The sequence below is a fragment of the Nelusetta ayraudi genome, unplaced genomic scaffold, assembly GCF_046127955.1.
Source record: "Nelusetta ayraudi isolate G7.1 ecotype Tasmania unplaced genomic scaffold, CSIRO-AGI_Nayr_v1 ptg000070l, whole genome shotgun sequence".
Taxonomy (NCBI): domain Eukaryota; kingdom Metazoa; phylum Chordata; class Actinopteri; order Tetraodontiformes; family Monacanthidae; genus Nelusetta; species Nelusetta ayraudi.
In genome coordinates this window covers 5,305,615-5,326,008 of record NW_027466120.1, presented here as the reverse complement: position 1 = coordinate 5,326,008, position 20,394 = coordinate 5,305,615, and the positions used below count along the sequence as shown (strand labels likewise).

The following is a 20,394-nucleotide window of genomic DNA, read 5'->3' as shown; positions in this document are numbered from 1 at the left end:
GTTCCCCCTGTTCTTTGTACGCCGTGGAGTCACTGGCAGTGGGTAGATTTCTTTCTCACTTGATGCCTTCGCCTCTTCACTCTGCTCCCTGCCTGCAAATGAGGTGCACTCGAGCTTTTAACTTCTCCTGGCTGTGTTTAAACTCGGTGCGGCTTTAACAGCTGTGAGCCTCTTTGCAGTCTTGCTCCGCTCTTCTCTCTTACCAGCTATCGGCAAATAGTGACTCATCTGAACTCCCCCCATCCTCTCTTCTTCGGGGCGCTAAAGCTTATAGCTGTGTTCTTTGACGCTTCTTTGTCTGTCAGGATTAGACTCAGGCCAGAGCTCTCTGCCTGTAGTGGTCAGTGTTGAGCCCCGAGGCTCCTGTTGGCCCTGTGCCGTCACGGTCACGGGTCGGAGCCATCTGAATATTTCTCCTCCTCCTCCTCCTCGTCTCTCTCTGTAGCGAGTGATCCGCAGCAGGAGCCACTCCATGGATGCCATGGGTCTTGCGCTCAAGAAGCCGCACTCAGTCTCCACTAGCGGCAGCTTTAACCACGATCCGACAGAGAGTTCCAAATTCCCAGGGATAGTAAGTACTGTCGTTGCGCCTCCTGGTGTGGAGAGAGGAGAGTCGAACCTTCCTTGACTCTCTCAGGGACTCGCCCAGAGTCTCCCTCCCGCCCTCACTTGCCTGCTGCACTTCCTCACAGGGAGGCGCTGTCGCTCCGAGCGTCCCTAAACTTGACACCCACACTGCAACGGTTGCATATTGTCTGCCACTAATGGATAAAATGTCTGGTCACTCACACAGGTGTTTGTTTCAAGCGCACAAGGTGAACCGTTGCCCTCGGCTGAAGAATTGTCTAATCGTTCCTGTTTTAAAGTAATTAATACAGTCGTACGTTTCACCAGTTCACCCCTCGTGCACCCAGAATGAAGTTAAAGCAATGCTTCCGGACCTGGATATATGCATGTGTGTGCACATGTGTGAGGCATGAGGGCTTCACTCCTTTTAGTTTCAGATGAAGTTTGGTTCAGTGTCGCGAGGGGATAAAATCTTGTCTGGAAACATGGATCCAGTTTTCTCACAGGGTGCAGAGAAGCTGCTCAGTACTTACTGTGGTGGCTCTGGACATTGTCATTGGTAGCTGGCTCTGCTCTCTAATGTAAGCATGAGTAAAAAGGTGAAGGATGGCTGGGACCTGAGTCGGACCAACGAAAGCCTTAAGGAGGCTTGTAACCAACACTTCCTCAAGACACGTATCTTCTGTTTTATGCAATTTTTTTTGATTTTTTTTAAAGAGAACAATTAACCACCTGTTCAAATACTGTGAATATGGCTAAGTAATCGCCAAACCAACAAAGAGAAGCGATTTCTGCCTCATGTGGCCATTTGAGGCTACAGCTACATCTTTTTAAGCTTCAGTAATTTTACAATCTGCTGCACAATGTTCACTTTACAATGAAGCGATTTCAGATTAGAGGCAGTGCTGTCAAACTAAACTACATGGTTGTAATAATGGCAAGTGTATTCTTTTGGCACTGATGTTACAAGATATATATTTATATTCTGGTGTGGCAATACTTGGGCATATTTTCATATCGAAGTTGTTCTCATTTAGTTGAATTAACCTTTTAAAATAATCTGCCCCTTTTCACCAAAGTCTTATGTTGATAAGTAGCATTAAGCTTTTTTGCCAATATGTATGTGCGTGTGTGTGTGTGTATCACATCTATCTCCCATTCAGCTGCCTGTGTTGCACCCATGGAGCCAAGATGTCCCCCATTGTTCTCTCCAATTAACATGTGCTTTGTATTGTAATGCTTGATCAACTTGTTATTGCATGAAATCACATTTATATTTGTCTGTATTTACCATGTTTTCTCTCCCCACCCTTTTATCCTCCAATTTTTCTTCCTTTTGTCCTCTGTCCTCATGATCTCTCTCTCGCTCTCCCTGTCTCTCTGTCTCTCCTCTTCTCGTGTGGCTCAGTCATTGCTCGTTCCAGGCAAAAGTCCCAGTAAATATGGACGTCGAGGCAGTGCCATAGGGATAGGAACAGTAGAAGAGGTTCATGTCCAATTCTCACTACTCTCTTACTGCTCTCATGGCCTGTTTGACACTTCTTTCTGTCTGCATGGCTCCCCTGCATTGCGTCAGCTCACCTTTACTCTGTAGGCGGAGGCACTGTGCATCCAACACAGTGCCTCCAATGTAGGTCAGAGAATTTAATAAAGACATCTACTTACGTTGATGATGATCAACAGAAGAACTTTAATTCTAAAAAAACAAACAGGTTGATGTATTTTGAGACATATTGCAGCTGTCTGATATTTATTTCGCACAGAAACCTTTAATAGTTCAATGTGAGTTACTGACTTGACTTAAATTTAGTTGCTTTTTCTGTCTCTCTACTTATCTGCACGGTTTCTTTCTGCTCCTACCAGAAATTTTATTTTTTTATTACAAGTCTTGAGCCTCCATGCATTGTATGTATTCCATACTGATGATATAGCAATATTCTTAGAAAGAAATACTGATATTCTGCTTCAAAGCCAGCGTTGTTAACTTTTTTCCAACCACATCTTAAAACTTGAAAGCAGCATTGTCTGTTCACTAGTGAAGCCTTATGTGAAGGATGAGTTTGGCAATATTCATAGTTTTAGTTGAGGTTAATATTTGAGTTGTGAAATGTATTTGTTTGCGACGCTAACTTTTCTTTCTGTCCCCATGGCAGTCTTTGATAATCCCAGGGAAGAGCCCAACTAGGAAAAAGTCTGGGCCTTTCAGCTCGAGGAGAAGTAGCGCCATTGGTATCGAAAACATTCAAGAAGTCCAGGAGAAGAAGTGAGAAAACTTTTGTGAACTGCACATACTGCTTGGCCACTTCAGCCGTGTCTGCATGTGTCAAGCTTTGTACTGTACTTGCAATCTGTTGCAGCAGTCGCGAGAACTCCCCAAACACCCAGAAGACCCCTGACAGTGGACATGTGTCTCAAGACCCCAAATCTGACAACTCATCCAACCAGAGTTCTCCTGAGGTCCTCATAACCACCAAGAACAGGTGTGCATGTAACACAGACGGAACCACTGTTGCACGTTAGATAGATTTATCTTATGTTATAGCAGACCAACCTTCAGCTCTGGTAGCATGGTATTAAGTTTAAACAAAACAAACACATTTTTTTTTCTGCGCTTGAGGGTGGTTAAACCAGAATTCAATTCTTCTCTTGATGGCAGAGCCCCATCCATTCCTGAGAAACAGGACCTGTCCCGCTCCTCCTCCAATGAGAGCAGCCTAGCCAGTGTTGTGGAGGAGAATGACACAGAGGCCACCGAAGACTACGACACTGGCATGGTGAGCGCTGTCGTCACAAACAAGAACGTGAGACGAGCTGTTTTGAATTGGCCATGTCTGATATGCATGCACACGTTTTCCTTCAGGAGAGTTTGTCCTCTGCTGGGACGCCACACAAGCGTGACTCCTTCCCCTACAGCACCTGGCTGGAGGACAGTGTGAGCAGCACCAGTAACACCAGTCGCGGTAACTCTCCAGGTGAAACAGAGCTTTTGATATATATATATACATATACATATATAAAATAGAAAAAAAATATAAATATATTTTGTACCTCCGACGAATGTGAAAAATGAGTCCGTACCTCAAGGGCATCTGCTGAAGAACAGATAGTCGCTTAATGATTTACTGGTGCATTACTAATGCATGTAATGACTCATGATGATTAATGCATGAATTAATGCAGGCATTTTCCATTAGTTGCTTGTGGTCCCCATTAAAAATAATTAAGTCACTGTCAGTTTGTGTGGTTAATTGAAACATAATTAATTGTCAATAAATAAATAAATGCTACAACACATGTCAACAGTGCTCCTTGAGGGCTCGCTACACAGATCTCACCGTTGTCTCTTCTAAGTAACTCATTGAAAACACTTTATGGCTATAGTATACATTAAAGAGGAATTAAATACTGTACTGCCGCCATCCTGTCTTCTTTGAGAATGCCCATGCAGCATGATCACCGTCTTTAGCCAAATGGACAGAGTACAATAATGCCATCTTTTATAGAGTACCCGGCTAAAACATTTTTGTATTGCTCTCGTGTTGCCAAATAATGTTTTCCAAATTGCAGCACTCTTGTAAATCTTCTGTCTTTATAAAGTGAATTAATGTTGTACTCTAATGGCTGGTTTCAAACACTGACTCTTTAGGTCCTGGTAAACCAGAACGAGGGAAGGGGACAGATATTCGAATCAAACTGGAAAGGCCACACGACCATGAGTCCTCTTCAGTAAGTCCAACCCATTCTTGCTACTAAACTACGTCTAATTCAGCTACATTCAACAGTTTTCATTTCTTTTGCACTGACGCTGGTTGTTAGTGCTCTGCGTTGAGCCGTTGTTCATCTCTCTGCTCTCTGTTCTGTGCAGAACTGTTAGCTCCACCCACCTGGTTGCATCCCGGATATTCATCTTCAGGTTAGATTTATTCTGTAATTTCCTTTGGTCTTTTAAAGAAGAGAAGAAGATATTTTTTGTTCTGTCTTGATTATCAAGACCTAAGTATGTTATGCTATGTACTGTATGTTACGTTCAGATAAGAGTATGCTCCTCTGACTGTACATCTGCTGCACTCTTAAAACCTTCCCATCAGTCACAACCCTTCTGGGAGATGGGAGAAGTGCTGGCGCTCGCCGTAGGCGGAAGAGAGGGAGGAAAGGAGGACGGTGAGAAAGAGAAGCATTGTCAAGTGAGGACAGCGTGTTGCCTCGGGAGTGCAGCGTATCCAGAAACCTGGAGGACACTGGAGAAAATGAGGCACAAGGAGACGCCAGATTTGCACAGCGTTCTTTGACTCCACTTTCTTCTTTGCCTGTTCACACATACGTTGCCTAGTTGCATATTTGTGTCTTTTTGTGTCTGTTTCTTATTTGTTCCTGTTTGTTACCACACCTGTTGCTCTGGAAGTGCATGTTTTTCAAACGTGTTCTATGTACACGATTTAAATGTGTTTATTTCAGGTGTATGTGTTAGTTTGAGTTTGACACGTTGAAGCCAAAATCTGCTGGGTATTCAGGGTAAAGATAGTATAACTGAGTGACTGAGATTGTGGCAAGGACTTTTTGTAACAAAAATAAATATATCAAAAAACTGCCTCGATGGTTGCCAAATCACATGCATTGGCTCAAACATATCTCTACTGTATTGACAATACCAAATAATAAGAATCAACAATTAGTGTTTTCTAACGACACATCTCATGATATGTACACGTATTAGTATTCTGTTGAATGTCTCTCAATGGTATTGTTTGATTTGTTCAAATCCAAATAGAATCTCCACTGTTTTTTTTTTTCTTCCTAAAACAGGTCACTTTAAAGAGAAACTTGGCAAAAAACAACAAAAAACAACAAAAACAAAATGGCCTTAAAACTTTAACTATTATTTGAACTTAAATGTCACTCACATTTATTTGACCAAACTTCAAATGCTCTGGAGTTAGTTAGTACCATGGTGGTTCCATGGCCACTCCAGAACGGGCACTCCTTGAGTTTGCAGTACAGTGTCAATTAAAGATATAATAATATTCAGAATCATGAATAGCGCTTACAACACATTTGTCGTCTAATATTATTAATAAAATGTAATTTATTTGTTATATCTGTCATAATTGCCATTGTCCCTCCACTTTGTTCTAATTTGCTTTATTCTCTTCAGTACATGTTTTTATTTATTAAAACATTTTTGAACGTCATGTTGAAGTAGCGTTTATGGTGTACATTTGATATATTGTACCTTTATGGTGACTACATTAAACACTCTTTTGTATAATTAAACTGTATATGTTGCTTTGGAGTTCAGATCTAATGTCACCTATAAAGCTCTATTTCAAAGGTCAGAGTTTTTTTTTTTTTTTTTTTTTTGCTCAGTGCATTAAATTTAAAATCAGAAAATGAAACAGTGAATATTTATTTGCTTTTATAGCTCCAGATGTGTAATGTAACTACTGATTTTGTATATAAATACTTTGATTTAAACATCATTGAACTGCCAATTTATTGTTTTGTTTCTTGTATACTTTCTTGAAATTATTTTTTCGAGAATGTCATGAAGCTATTCAAACTGTACTGTTAAGATAACTCTTACAGTGCATCCTACTGATTGTTTCAGTTGCCTTATCATCTAGAAACTACAGTGTATATATGAATAGAGGAGGAAGTAGTTCATAGTAAGCAAGATTTACAATAAATGAATGTTTTGTTGTTGCCATTATTTCTATTGTAAATAAATTCCCTGAGAACTCTGAAGTATTGTTGCTGTACACACGTCTCACTTTAGATTACGTTCTTCACTGAGAGGACACTGTTTGATTGTGGCTTGTGTTTGTCTGGCTTTTACAAATCCAATTCATATCCCTAACTGAATAAAAATAAATTCTAGGCCTTTAAATGATTGCAGACTGTATGTCAATGTTTTACTTCTCAGTGACTTAGAGAGAATACAACATGAATTAATTATTTGATGTGGCTGGTCACAACTAGAGCATTCCAAAGCAGGCTGGTCATAAAATTGTGTTACATGAAGAAAAGAAAAAATATTTAGGCTTACCATGTCCAAGGTAAATTATTTTGAAGTGAACTATTTTCCGGGGACACAAAATTACTGTAATAAATGTACCCCTTAATAAATACTCTCACAAAGAAACAAAATAAATATTATAGAGTAAGTAAAGATTTTCATTTTTGACTTCCTTTTGTTCCTGCTGTTTTTACACCCCTGAGGTCATGTTATGTTTTAAAAAGACTTAATGGCAGATGTGAAATTTAATATGATGCAATTTTAAGGGTTGATTCTGAAAAATATGATTGTATAAAGCATTTGATATGTTTTTTTGCATTAAATATGGCCGTTTGAATTATTACTAAAGACGGTTTGCCTACTCATCTCGTTTTATTCAAATTATTATCTCTATAATATAGGAGTGACAATTTTGTGTCTTGTCATTTTTTTTTTTAAACTTCAAGGCTTCACTTTGTATCGTTGAGAGTTTGTGGTATGCTATATTAGCCATTGGTTGCATGCTATAATCAGTGTTTACAAATCTACAAAAAACAAAAAAAAAAACAAAAAAAAAACCGCAGTAGTTAAAGGCTACAAAATGATGTTTTGTATGGTTGCCACAATGTGAGCAAAAAGATGGACAAACAAACGACGGTAATAAGTACAGTAGTTTGAAGTTAAACAGTCAGGAAAATAAATAAGTTATATCCAGATATTTTAGTGTTACGGGTTTCATGTTTTTGTACGGAACTTCAGGACGAAGCAATAGTCGCAACTAAAGCGGAACCATGTATCCCCGGAAGTGTGTGAGAGGAACTATTTGCTTGTAGTACGTGCCGGAAGTCGCATCCAGAGTCACATTGAAGACCAAAGTCCCAGGTCACTTTCCAATTAGGTAATATTTAAATGTGATGAAATATGTATGCTAACTTTCGCCATTTTGTCGGATAGTCTATTCCGGAGACTCGGTTAATATGACTCGAGTGTTGACGTCCTAACGTCAAAGAACGAGCTACATTGCTTGCTAGCATTAGCATCTTGGATTATTAATGTAGTGTGCGATCATCACTAGGGTGTGAACGATACACTTTGATATTTTTAACGAATGGCTTGAAGTTGAGTAAATTCTGTCTGTCGACATTTGAGTCGCAGTAACGGTGCAGCAGCCCTGTACATTGTCTTTGCAGTGACCAGTCAACTCATTCCTGATGACTGCTTTTGGATGAGCGTCAGTCATGTTTGCTTCTCAAGTTCTTCCTCGTTTCAGCCTGTTACGGAGAGCATTCTGTAAGTACGAACAGGTGTGTCTTGTTCAGCATAATCCATCCATTCATCCTTAATATTTCTGATACTTTTCTGTGAATGACCAGGTGCACTTCAAGCCCATGGGGACATTTTGAATGGAGGTGTGCAACCTCTTGCCCCCGCTTTCTGCACTTCGCTAAAGCAGAAACTTAGAAACTATTCAACATCAGCGGACAACAGACCTACTCCACGATGGGTCCAACTTGAGCCAGAACTTGATGAGGCTCTTGTACCACGTAAGCTTTCAGTAAGTCCTTTGGAGAGCTGGCTCTCTCTTCGCTATTACCTTCCTCCCGCACTGGAGTCTGTTCCACCACAGGAGGATGGAAGGTTGCTGGAAGAGAAGGTGCTGCCACCCATCTCCACCCTGGTCATTGAAGATGAGGTGGGTTCTACTACAACCATCAAATGCAAGAATGTTTTGGAGATAAGACGGCGCAAGATGAATCGGCACAAATACAAGAAGCTGCTCAAACGGACAAAGTTTTTGAAGAGGAGAGTGATGGAGGGCCGGGGGAGAAAAAAGCAGGTGAGGTTTTTTTTTTTTTTAAGTGTAATTTTCTTAAAGGCTGTTGAGGTTTTCACTTATTTTAAGTGTTTTCTTTAGTAACTAATGGACTGCACGAACTAATCTAACGCTGGCTGTTGTGTTGGTTGTGAGTTAATTAACAAGAGTAATATAACATGCAATAGATTTGTAAGGTCTTCAACATTTCCTTAACATTTTGTGGTTACCTTGTCAAAAAAAATGCAATGATTGTGTTGCAGTCATTTATTGCTTTCAATAAGAAGCTGCTCCAACATAATTGTCCTGACGTTCTGACTTGCTTGCACGGTGTAGAAACGATTTGAAGAGGATCTGAAGAGAATCTGGATGCGAGCCGGACTGAAGAAAGCTCCCGAGGGCTGGAACACACCTAAGATTTTCATTAATCAGCACGGAAACAAGAGGAACTGAAAACACACAGTGGACATCCTTCACACTGGGCAAATCAGCACACTGTAACTACACACAGTAGTAGGAACTACTTACATTTTCTGAGTTTTGAGACTTCACTGATGTATATGCAGTTATCAACACATTTCCCCATCATGTCCAAGTATTTTGAACAATAATGTACCCACTCCAATAAAGATGTGTTTGTCAGGACAAAGGCATTGTGTACTGTTACTTTCCATTATTGCTTGATGGCAGATGGGAAATAGTGATTTACATTCACATCCTCTTAAACAGTTTATGACATTGTGCAACATAAGGAAAATACTACCTGTTTGCTAATTTGTACAAGGTTTTATATGGAACATTTTCTTTGAGTTTCACCACAAAAAAAAGTGTAGCTCAATGTTTGACTTTTCCAGCCTAGCCTGAATTGTGATTTGCTTTTCCACTGACTGTTCCAATGTTTAAAAGTCATTAAACTAATTTAATTCACCATAGAACTACATAAAAGTTAGCATGGCAACCTCGCGAGCCTATGTTAGATTTAAATATTTTTGCTTTAAATACCTTTAGTACAAAGGCAAACACAGAGCTGTTATTTCCAAGCTAGTACAGAAAACATGTAAGGATTCCAGCTAAAAGTAACCGAATATATCTTACTATACAAGAGTAGGAGAGGAGTCAAAACGATTTCCTGTTTGTTTGAAGTAAGGGTTGTTTTTTTTTTTTGTAATACATTCCGACTTTTCAACGTGTGTTCGCGGAGACAGCGGCAGTGTAGGATTTCACAGGCCAGGCAGACGGAGGGAGGCGGAGCGTCTGGAGGCTCCAGCCCGCAGGAGCACAACAAAATCCAGCTGCTCGCCGCTCGACGCGACAAGCTCCTTTGTTTTCTCTGCTGATGCGCCCCTCCACCTCTGTCAGGCTCTGACCTCGACTGCCAGCGACCGCGATGAAGATGCTTCTCGACGTGAAGCTCTGCCAGAGTAAGTTCTTCACTTTTTTTTTTCTTTTTTGCTCAGGAAGGAGACAACGACCGTCTTGGCGTCAGGTTTGGACCGTGGCAACAATTAACTCGCCAGGAACAAAAAAAAAAATCTGATGTTTTGCGGTCTGTTCAGAACTTTAGGAATACGCAAAGTAAGGCGATTTATATGCAACATCAATATGTCAAGCTGTCGTACATCTAAAAAAGCATCTTATGGGCAGCGTAAGTGTAAAGACTTACCGTGAGGAAGTGAGTGTTTCGTTTTTAATTTTATCCCCATTGACGACAGTTCATCCCAAAAGTTTTTTTTTTCAACTGAAACTACAACTGAACCCCCCCCCCCCCCCCCACACACACACACACACACTCACAGTTTATGCACATTAATTTCATCAGTGACCGTCGTTCAGTGTTCTCACTGTTTGTGTGATTGTTTGTGTAATTTTTCCAAAGTTTATCGTTCACAGTCTATCTGATCCTCACATCCTCACTGCGCGTGAACGCTGTGTAGAAATGCGACACACGTTTCATAGTGCGAAGTGCGCAATGTGTGTCAGACAAATGCATCGTGGCTCCATACCCTGTTGGTGTTGTGTGCATGTGGGGATTTTTTTTTTATGGCCTGGGCCCAATGTGTTTCTGTTTAACTGCGGTCAGAGTCGACGAGTCAGCACAATTCAAGCAGCCGCTCATTATACATGTGTCAGTAATGGGTGGGCTCCCCGGAGACAGGGAGAGGGGGGGGGCCTGCAGTCCATGTTTATGATCCCTGTTTATCTTAATGAACGGGGCCGCCTGTTGCACGGATTATAAAACTGCTTTCCTACAAATTGCCGCATAAACAAGTATTCACTGATTTAAGGCGGAAAATAAGATGACGACAAGAAAGAGACATGATTTCATGCAACTGCAATGAACAGATAAACTTCTTTAAGGAAAAATATAAATCCATGTATAGAACATACATAACAGAAGAACTAGAACAAGTTTATTAATCAAAGAAAGGCCCTGTATTTGTTTCATTAGTGTAAATAATCAGCATGTGATGAACATTTTTTGTTTTAATCAAAACCGTCTTAGGTGCCAACCATGAACATTCAAAACTCTTTTTTTCTTTCCTCAGCTCTTTTTTTGTTTTGTTTTGCTGAGTCTGCAGTTGGACCCATTTGTTCTAGTTCTACTCATTCTGTGACAGGGCTGTGAGTAAACTTCACATACCCCTAACACACATGAATCACGCACGGTACGCTGAGCAAATGCATTCTTTATATTTGAGTCAAACGTATAATGTCTACTTGTTTCACCCCAAGGACGACAATTTGTAAAGCGAATCGGAACGTGAACCCCCGGGGTTAAAAGCAGTGATTTTCATGTCACTTGGTAATTGTCTGTTATTCAAGCCTTTCGTTTAACGGCACATTGTTAAGGCTTTACTGTTTAGTTGGCCTCCTGAGTCATCGCCTTGTGTGTGTCTGGAGGAGGAGATGAGAGAAAATTATAGAGGCTGGGGCACTTTGTTTTACCTTCTGCAGGAAAGTTTTTACCCTCCAATACAAAAGCCACCAAATTTTTCCAGCATGAGGTCTTCTCTCTGATGCCAGTGTGTGTGTGTGTGTGTGTGTGTGTGTGTGTGTGTGTGTGTGTGTGAGAGAGAGAGAGAGAGAGAGAGGGAGAAAGAAAGACGGAGTGAGAGAAAGTTTAATATTTATGCTCAGCTTGACATCCTATACTAGAACATTTTTAGAATATTCATGCAAAAAAACACATGCACTTACACACGCATTGCAATGATGAATTGCGGTCAAATGAACACACACTTCACGTGACTGGCACTGCATTATGTAGTATCAAATGAGAGTTAACCAAGATGACAAAAACATCTGGACGGATGTGGCAGTTTTTCAAACCAATATCGTGCTGCTCGACTCGGGTTTTTATGATTTAGGAGCTATTAAGGGATGAAGTTACATTCAACTCCTTAAAACGCTATTAAGCCCATCATGCAAATTTTGTTCCTGCAGCTACTCATTAGTAGAATTAGCAGAAATTCATTATATACGACAAGTTAGGCAAGGTTGTTTTCTCCCCTGCATCATTTGTGAATCCATACAATTGTCTTGTCCTTGTTGTCTTGTTAAAGTACTTGGCTTCACGTCTTGCCATATTTTGAGTTTGTCAGCACATTGCTGCAGTTTAAGAACCCTCTGCTAAAACTCTTTGAACTGTTTCTGCTGCCTGCCAAAAGCCAGAGACAACTGAGGGTTAACACTGAGGGCCTTAACACTCCCAAGACATCCTGTTGCAACACCTACTAAATCTTAAAACTTACATTTTCACACTAGAGTTCTCATTTATTAACCAGAAGCACTATGTAAAGTTCTTTGTTACTTTCATTATTATTTAGAAATCCTTTTTTTTTTTTTCTCGGAATCTATCCAGTAAAAAACCCAAAATGTATTCATGCACGTCAGAATGCACAGAATGTACCTGCACGGGGCGTTATGCTGGGGCTTCATACTTTATTACTTCATTCCCAGCCATTAGCAGTGCAGAGAAGATACACAGGTGTTTGGCTTTGGCACCAGGCAGCACAGATGAAGTAAGTTGCTTCTTCATCCCCTCAGAATCGGGGCTTCTGCAGCATGCCAGCGGCAGGAGCCAGAGTGAATAAAGGCTCTGTATGCTTTGGCTGCATGCGTCTCCGCTAGCCCTTTAGTAAACACACGACAAAATAGCACTGTGGGAAGAACGGGTAAGAAATGGCAAATGTGTCGTAGGAAATTTTCCCCCACTTCAAGCGAGAAAACAGCTAAATATGCCAGAGGATTTGGTTGACGTGGTGTATTTATATCGTTATAAACACTAATGGTTCAATCCTCATTTATCTTAACCTTGACGGCATGTCAACACTGTGCTTAGTCTAAATATTTATCCAGGTTTAATTAAGCCAGTGGATGACAGGAAGTGCTTCATCACATGACTAACTTCTGGTATTTTTGTCTGTTCTAGTTTTTGCCGTGCTTCTCCTGCCAGTCGGTGAGACTTTTACTTATTTGTTTTATGAATTTTTTTTGATGAAGTTCCTCTTGCGCTTGATTACGTGAGCTCATTCTTTTCGTTTTTTTTTTTTTGCGTCAGCATGGGGTCAGAGCAGTGGCAGCAGGCTTGGTGTGGTAGTGGAGGCCAAGAACTTCACCCTCCCTGCGGGGAGTACGGCCGTATTGCCCTGTCACAGCCCTCGCATGGTGTGGACCCGCGACAGGCTGAAGGACCGTCAGAGGGTGGTGCACTGGGACCTGGTCCGCAGCAGCCCAGATTATTCCGCCGAACGGGTCTTGGACATGTCTCCAGGAGCCCGCCAGAGGGTCTACAACAGCTTCAACAAGGGACGAATTTCTGTCCCAGACTCTGCCTTTAATGATGGCAACTTCTCTCTGATCATTAACAGTAAGATATTTTTATTTTATTTTATTATAGTGTCTAAAAGCATTTCGCCAAGAAGGATTTTGTCTAAAAACCCTGATTTTTGTTCCAGATGTTGTTTCATCTGATAAGGGAATTTATTCCTGTAATCTACATCATCACTACTGTCAGATTCACCAGTCCATTCAAATCCAGCTCAATGTCACAAAGTCAGGTGAGGCAGTTCATTCCCGTAGTGTGTATGAAACAGAAAAAAATTGTTTCTTGAACCTATTCTTCTAACTAATGAATTTTTTTTTCAGCCCGGAAAGAGAAGCGTTACTGGGACGGAGACAAGACTGTGTTTGTGGTTTTGCTGGGCAGCTCTGTGGCTCTGCCGTGCGTCAACCGCCGCTCCCTGTGGAGGGAGGGGCTACAAGAGGACCAGCAGCAGGTGGCCCACTGGGACTTCCAGGGCCCTGGCATCCGTCCCGACATGGCTGACCGCCTGGTGGACCTCTACGCCTCTGGAGAGCGGCGGGACTACGGCCCACTCTTTGCGCACAGGATGAGCGTGACCGAAGACGCCTTCACTTTAGGGGACTTCTCGCTCACCATATCCGACCTGAAGCCGACCGACAAAGGCCTGTACTCCTGCAACCTGCACCACCACTACTGCGGCCTGCAGGAGAGACGCATCTTCCGGCTCACCGTCGGCCCCCGGCTCCCAGCTGCCTCCACCGCGCCACCCAAAATTATACAGAATGACGTCCCAGAACCCAGTGAGTCTCAGATTTTAAAACTCCAGGAGAAAACCTCTCGAACTTTCCACTGGCCAGTGACGGCTAATGTTTTCCCCACATGCCCCACATGTGTTGTCGCATCAAGCGACAACACAGCCCTGGGCTGGGTTTTTTTGTGTTACATTTATAGGCATAGTTGGTCACTTGAATCAGTCGTCTTTGCAGCCAAGTCTCTCCTCTGACCTCTCTGTTTTTGTGTTTGAGCCGAAAAAGGGAGGGGTGAGGTAGAAGGAATGTAGAATCTACGGAGAGAGAGAGAGAGAGAGAGAAAGAGAAAGAAAGAAAGAACCGTGAAAGAAAACCGTGTCGCCAAAAAGAAAATGAAAAAACCTTTTGCAATTCGTGCGAACCAAGCCGTCGCCAGTAAACATCTTTAAATTGTCTGGAACGGAAATGCTGTCGTGTTCCCCCACAGAATCTTTTCATCATTTACAGCTGGAGACAGTTAAACAGCGCAGAGCAGCGGCGCTGGCTCCAAAAAGCACTCTTTTGGGAGTGGACGGTCATATCTTGTGTTCTTTCCTCCCTTTTGACCTCATTTTCCAAAAGCCCCAGCCAGGAGTCTAGACCCAACGGCCTTGTATCTACACTTTTGTTTATTCTTCTTTTTCTCCAATTCCTTCCCCCCTCTCTGATGGCTATCAGTCTCTGGCGGAGACACGTTTAGCAAGCAGGCACACATAATTCTGAATCATCTGTTCAACATCTGGGCCAGCTGTGACTTGAAAGAGCAAAGTGAGAGTGGGAGCCGAAAGTACGTGCTAGATATAGATCCTCCTTCCCTTTAAAGTAATGACAACTCATGTGTTAGTTCCATAAGTAGATTGTAAAGAAATTCACATGAAAAGCTGGCACCCTGCCATGTTGTTCTTTGTGAACCACTGCTAAGGTGTTTGTGGTCGCACTCGTGCCAGAAATTGCCCATGATTACGTGTAATGGCAGCCGTTTCAGCCCAGCGCCGTTGCTTGTAACCTCAAAAACACACACAAAAAAACCTGACCGTCATGATTCCAGCTATTGAACTGGAAACTCAGCTAATGAAGACGCTTCCACTCGGTCCATTAACGTGCAAGCGATGCACATCCCTCGATCGCAGAGACACAGTTCGACCTCTGTGCAGTATACGTGAAATTAACAGAAGCATACTTGTCAGGTCTGTCAAGAATTAATGGTGATGGGCTGCAGCTTGGACGCGGCTGCCGCTCTCGCAGCTGTGGTGATGATGACCTTGGACTTGATTTTGACAGCCGTCAGCCAGACGTCCACATCCAAGATGAAAGCAAATCTTAAATTGTGCTTCACACATTTTCATCATGGCTTCTTCAGTGATGCCCAGTTTAATTGGTCTCTTCTCTCTCTTCTTTAAAGCTCCGTCAGCCTTAACACTTGCATTTGATGCTTCTCATGATGCATTTCTGTCTTTGTTACTTTTGAAATTAGGTTGTCTTTGAAATAAAAATAGTTCTTATGAAGACACTGAAAAAAACCCTCCTTTGCAGTTTTTTTGCAGTAAACGCAGAATGACTCCCCAGTCATACAGCATGCTGCACTGTACCTTGTGTTTATTGTGGACACAGGGCAGCTTGTGGTTGCGTCGCTGTTGAATCACCAGGCGCTGTTGGCTGTTGTTTGTTTATAATAATTTGTCAACTCCCTGCGTCTGACTGTTGCTGTCTGCAGTCTATTTAGTGTGTAGCGATGATAAACCCTGACATCTGTGTTTCTGAATTGCAAAAAATAGGGCCCAGTGGAAAAGCCATGCAGACAGGCCACATAACAGAATTTCCTCACACTTCTCTTCATGGTCTGCCTGTGTTTTTCTGAGGAGAGGGAAAAAAATAACAGCTGCATGACATCAGGTCTGGAACTCATTATACAGCGAGAGAGCGTTTTGACTGTTTTAACCCCTTCTCTGCCTCTGTTGTATTTACACATTCAAATTAAAAGAAAATCTGATGGTTTATTATTATTATTATTATCATCATCATCATCATCATCATCATCATCATCATTATTATTATTATTATTATTATTATTATTATTATTATTATTATTATTATTATTATTATTATTTATTTATTTATTTATTTTATTTTTTTAAAGGACAATTCTCTCATTATCTTAAACACTCACATGTTTATTATCCACCTATTTCTATCACTATATTGTCTGTGTTTTTTCCCATAGGGACTGAAGACGTGGAGAGCCCACGTGTGGTGACCGTCATGCTGCCTGAGCATAGAGGATACTTTGTGCAGCATTTAGGCTACTTCCTGGCAACCTTCCTGCTGATGGCGTTCATCGTTTTAGCTGTTGTTGTGCTGACTAGACGACGTAAAAAGAGAGGTATTGTGCCTTTAACCCTCACCTGTGTGTTCAGAGTTTGAAAGACACTTTTATTATGAGGGGGGAACACAGTGGAGCACAGTCTGATGTTCTTTTTGTTTTCCAGAAATGGAGTATGAGCTGCGTACATATGAGCGGTAAGAAACAGCTGTGACATTTCACTATTTATTTCACATGTCTCATTTTATTTAAAAAACACATTTTTCTATTTAGAGGGAATGCTGCCAGTGCCAGTGAAATAACGGTAGACTGCACAGAGCTGAGGTGTTGTAACCAGGAACCTCCAAATTCAGGTACAGCTAATGAGCAATGCTTGATGTGGCAGGAAAAAAAAAAGATTTCCACTTGCTTATGACCCACACTCTTAAATAAATTGCAGACTTCAAAAACAACCTACTGAAGGAGAAAGGCATGGCCAAAGACTGCAATATGGGTGAGTGGCGTAATACACCTCCTCTCCGGCAGAGAACCTTGACATTTGTCTCGATATCTCTTATATTATTGATATCTCCTCTATTCAGAATTGGATGGGAAGCTGTGGAAGTGAAAGTGGAACTTTTGAGATGCTGCTGGCAGGTCCAGGGCAGATACTGGAGGAGTCACAGGAGGATGAAGAGAGAGAGGGAATAGAAAGTAGGAAAGCCCTGAGAGGACAGGAGGAATGATCCCTCTGCTGTAACTTTAATCACTAAACCTTTTCATCAAAAGCCTCCGTAATATTTCTTTTTTTTTTTTTAATTAGTAAAATGCACATTTTCACCAACTGTTATGACTATATCATTACATTTGTACCCTTATCCTCTCAAGTTGTTTGATGGCTAATGTTGAATGTCAGGCTTTTATAGAAACATGCAATTTTCTTTTCTCTTCATTTCTGAGGTATGTTTCATGTTTGTTTCGACTTTGGCAGACTGTTCAAGACACTGTTTCAAAATTACTATCACGCGTTTTCCTCCAAAAATAGTAAGACATCAATAACATTGTGGTTTAAAAAATCCAAAAGTCCAGAACTTGACATTTGTCACTTCAGAGATAATGGAATTCTTGTTACATAGACGTAAGGCCCAGTCTACCAAAACTCAGGAAGAAAACAACCCCAAAACATTCATTTGTTTTTAATGGGCTGTGCAGTACTGCTGTGCATTGCGAGTAAACAATGTTCCCTGCTTTATAAAACACTGAATTTTATTTTCTGACTCTGCTGGTCAATAATATGTTTATATACATAACTGTGTAGCTGTTGTTCTGTAAGGTTAACTGGAAGAAGGAAGAAGAGAGTAGCTACTGTCTTAATAACGCTAGATAATAAAATGTAACCTTTTTGTCTCATCCTCCTTTGTAAATATTCCAAAATTGGTCTTTTCTACAATAAAACTGCCTCTATTTTTTTTTTTTTTGTTAGCAAAAGTAGCCACAGCCTCATTGTTTGCTCTCTGTAAGTCAAGTAAAGCAACTCTATGTAGTTTTTCTACCATAGAATTTCAGTTCTGGACTAGCTCGGTACACCCTCAGCAACAGTGGTGCCATTCATGCCATTTCAAGATAGAAAAACCCTGTAGTGTTGCTTTAAATAACATACATGGTGTTGAAACACCATCTATCAGTAGCCTATTATAATCTTGCAGAAGTGTGAAAGAAGAAGGAACATTCAAATAGGTTAAAAAAAAAAAAAAAAAAAAAAGTATTGTGTGCAAATCTACTAAAGTTGTGGTTCAAGTGTAACCTGCTGTGCAGAACAAGAAGTTTGCCTCTTATTATTCTGGATTAATGAGTCATATGTGGAGGTAAGTCTCAAAACACTAACTTGATCAGTTGTGAGACACAATAATGTATTATGATGAACTCATTGTGTCATGACTTTCATCTTTCAATCTGTATATTTTCAAACTTTTCAATATTAAGTTATACAACATATTTGACTACACACACACACACACACACACACACACACACACACACACACACACACACAAACAATTCTGGTTTAGAACTAATTTATAACTGTATGCCCTCCTCCACCTTCTTCTTCTTCTTCTTCTTCTTCTTCTTCTTCTTCTTCTTATAATCATAATCAATAATTTTTCATAATCAGGAGTATTAGTAGTAGTATTAGCCTGCTCTTATGCTCGCAGTGCAATACATGCACTATGTAAGTGCGCCGTTTTGTACATGAACAATGAGTGTTGTGCCCTTGACATTACACATGGACCCACATAAGAAAACGCAGCCAGTCTCCATTAAGCGGCCACTTCCTCTTTGTTCCCCGTGCAGCGAGTGTGACGGACGCCGCGCGGTGAATGGCGGGTAGAAAAGCCACGCGTGCACAGCCCCGATACGTCGCTAGGTGGCAGCACCGCCTCGCCAATTAGCGTGTGAAAAAAAAAATAGCAATATTCCCAACATATCGTAAGGATGTGGACTGTCCCTTCCTGTTTCAGTGCCGACACAGCCGCCGTACAGACGCGCACTAGTGGAGCACGAACACGGCCACCGCTAGCCGCCGCGATTATGTCCGAATCGTCGCCTTGTTTGCCCGACACACGGCGCCGCGCTCTCCGCCCGGGCTCCCGCAGCTTCCTGTACTAGGGAATGCCGTCGCGTCGCCTCGTTCCACGGGTAGCTGGTAAGAGAGCAGGCCTGTTTATCGCGCTGCCAGCCGTCGCTCCTTCTTTCCTGTGTCAATGATTGTCCTCCCCGCACGCTCATGGCGGAGACCAAAATCATATATCACATAGACGAGGAGGAGACTCCGTATCTGGTCAAGCTGTCCGTTCCCCCGGAGAAAGTCACCTTAGCGGATTTTAAAAATGTCCTCAACAATCGGCCGGTCAACAGCTACAAATTCTTCTTCAAATCCATGGACCAGGATTTCGGGTAAGTGGCCCCACTCTGTTATTCTTATTCTTATTCTTATTCGTATTTATTATTATTATTATTATTATTATTATTATTATTATTATTATTGTTATTATTATTATTATTACCCTGCCTTTATGGTCGACGTGTAACACATGAAATGTGAAAAGAAGCTCAACCGAGGCCACGGTCGGCCGAGGCTGGCTGCAAACATTGTTCCATGTGTGTTGCAAAAACTACAGTGGCGTGTCTGTTCCCATGCTCCTGGCACCTGCTCGTGATTCCGGCCTGTCCTGTGCGCAGTGCAGGAGACACACTGAGTGTTTGAAGTGGTAGCGGATCCGTCCGGAAGGTCTAATGACGCAGGCAGCCCTCCGCACGGCCAGAGCCCTGCTCCCCTCATTAGTGTCAGTGCATTAACCCACATTAACGTCCACTTATTAGGCTGAAATATGTCAGACATCCCTCCAACACACCTCCCCAGACGGCGCTCTACCTTGTTATGTTGAGGTTGGGCTGACTTGATAAAAGATCGCCCCCTTTTTTGAGTCTGGTGGTGGTGGTGGTGGTGGTGGTGGTGGTGGGGGAAAGAAAGAAGAAAAGAAAAAGAAGTCATTCTATTTGTGTGCAGGAAGTTGCCTCTGTTTCCAGACACATGCAAGCACACAATGGACCGCAGGTGAATCCTGAGGGAGTGTGGAAACCACAAACCAGGACCAGATCTGTCGCTAGTTTAAATAGTAAATGATAAATACTGCATTGTGTCACCGCATATGCTTGTTTCCCCAGCAGCATATGCATTGAAAGTGATGGGGCAACTCTTTGGTGTCCCATTTATTTATTTATTTGCATTAAATAAATGGGAAACTATTTTTTAATTTATTTAAAATAAAAATACCTCATTATATAGCATAGCCAGTCATTGCAACACAGACTGAACTCATTGAATTGTGCCCTAAAAAAAAAAAGAAAAGGCTAATTTAACCTTGGAGGACCCGAGAGAAAATGAATTCTTTCCACATTCTCTGCATCTTCCTGTTTGATTTCTCACTCTCACTCCTCATCCGCTCCTCGGCTGGAGGCTTACAATGGGTCTTCATAGCTCCTCTGCGCTCTCAATCCTGCAGATCCACTCCTATCGGGCCTGTGCTGCTCATGACATATTTGTGTCAGTGGCTTTTCCTCATTCCA

The 20,394-nt window shown here is 41.7% G+C and overlaps 4 protein-coding genes across 20 annotated transcripts in view; all 4 read left to right on the top strand.

The window, feature by feature from the left end:
* The window catches only part of rap1gapa (RAP1 GTPase activating protein a), a 38,821-nt gene extending 32,514 nt beyond the window's left edge, over window positions 1–6,307 (top strand). For 7 of the 13 annotated variants that reach the window (XM_076041867.1, XM_076041865.1, XM_076041871.1 and 4 more), the window contains 9 exons: window positions 446–571; window positions 1,976–2,053; window positions 2,721–2,830; window positions 2,925–3,047; window positions 3,224–3,341; window positions 3,428–3,539; window positions 4,214–4,293; window positions 4,433–4,480; window positions 4,656–6,307. In XM_076041867.1, the coding sequence (XP_075897982.1) occupies window positions 446–571; window positions 1,976–2,053; window positions 2,721–2,830; window positions 2,925–3,047; window positions 3,224–3,341; window positions 3,428–3,539; window positions 4,214–4,293; window positions 4,433–4,441 (756 nt within the window). In that variant the 3' untranslated portion in view covers window positions 4,442–4,480; window positions 4,656–6,307. The remainder of the gene's footprint in view (window positions 1–445; window positions 572–1,975; window positions 2,054–2,720; window positions 2,831–2,924; window positions 3,048–3,223; window positions 3,342–3,427; window positions 3,540–4,213; window positions 4,294–4,432; window positions 4,481–4,655) is intronic. The other 6 variants (XM_076041866.1, XM_076041869.1, XM_076041872.1 and 3 more) reach the window with 6 other exon arrangements.
* A 1,061-nt stretch (window positions 6,308–7,368) lies between these two features.
* aurkaip1 (aurora kinase A interacting protein 1) lies at window positions 7,369–9,021 on the top strand. 2 transcript variants are annotated; one of them, XM_076042137.1, is made up of 4 exons: window positions 7,369–7,457; window positions 7,750–7,849; window positions 7,933–8,396; window positions 8,709–9,021. In XM_076042137.1, the coding sequence occupies exons 2-4, from the start codon at window positions 7,798–7,800 to the stop codon at window positions 8,823–8,825; spliced, it is 633 nt and encodes a 210-aa protein (XP_075898252.1). In that variant the 5' UTR covers window positions 7,369–7,457; window positions 7,750–7,797; the 3' UTR covers window positions 8,826–9,021. The 2 variants fall into 2 exon arrangements, with proteins under 2 accessions (XP_075898252.1, XP_075898253.1); XM_076042138.1 differs by having other exon boundaries at window positions 7,431–7,457; window positions 7,729–7,849.
* Window positions 9,022–9,613: 592 nt separating this feature from the next.
* LOC142898723 (matrix remodeling-associated protein 8-like) lies at window positions 9,614–17,757 on the top strand. Its single transcript, XM_076041880.1, has 10 exons — window positions 9,614–9,793; window positions 12,805–12,831; window positions 12,934–13,242; window positions 13,331–13,432; window positions 13,521–13,979; window positions 16,189–16,347; window positions 16,454–16,484; window positions 16,561–16,640; window positions 16,727–16,780; window positions 16,869–17,757. The coding sequence occupies exons 1-10, from the start codon at window positions 9,760–9,762 to the stop codon at window positions 16,892–16,894; spliced, it is 1,281 nt and encodes a 426-aa protein (XP_075897995.1). The 5' UTR covers window positions 9,614–9,759; the 3' UTR covers window positions 16,895–17,757.
* A 914-nt stretch (window positions 17,758–18,671) lies between these two features.
* Window positions 18,672–20,394, top strand: part of LOC142898692 (segment polarity protein dishevelled homolog DVL-1-like) — a 28,038-nt gene continuing 26,315 nt past the window's right edge. For 3 of the 4 annotated variants that reach the window (XR_012928628.1, XM_076041785.1, XM_076041784.1), the window contains exon 1: window positions 18,672–19,221. Coding sequence is in view for 3 of the 4 variants with exons in the window: in XM_076041785.1 (XP_075897900.1) it covers window positions 19,052–19,221 (170 nt within the window). In the remaining variant the exon portion in view is untranslated. The remainder of the gene's footprint in view (window positions 19,222–20,394) is intronic. The other variant, XM_076041781.1, reaches the window with a different exon arrangement.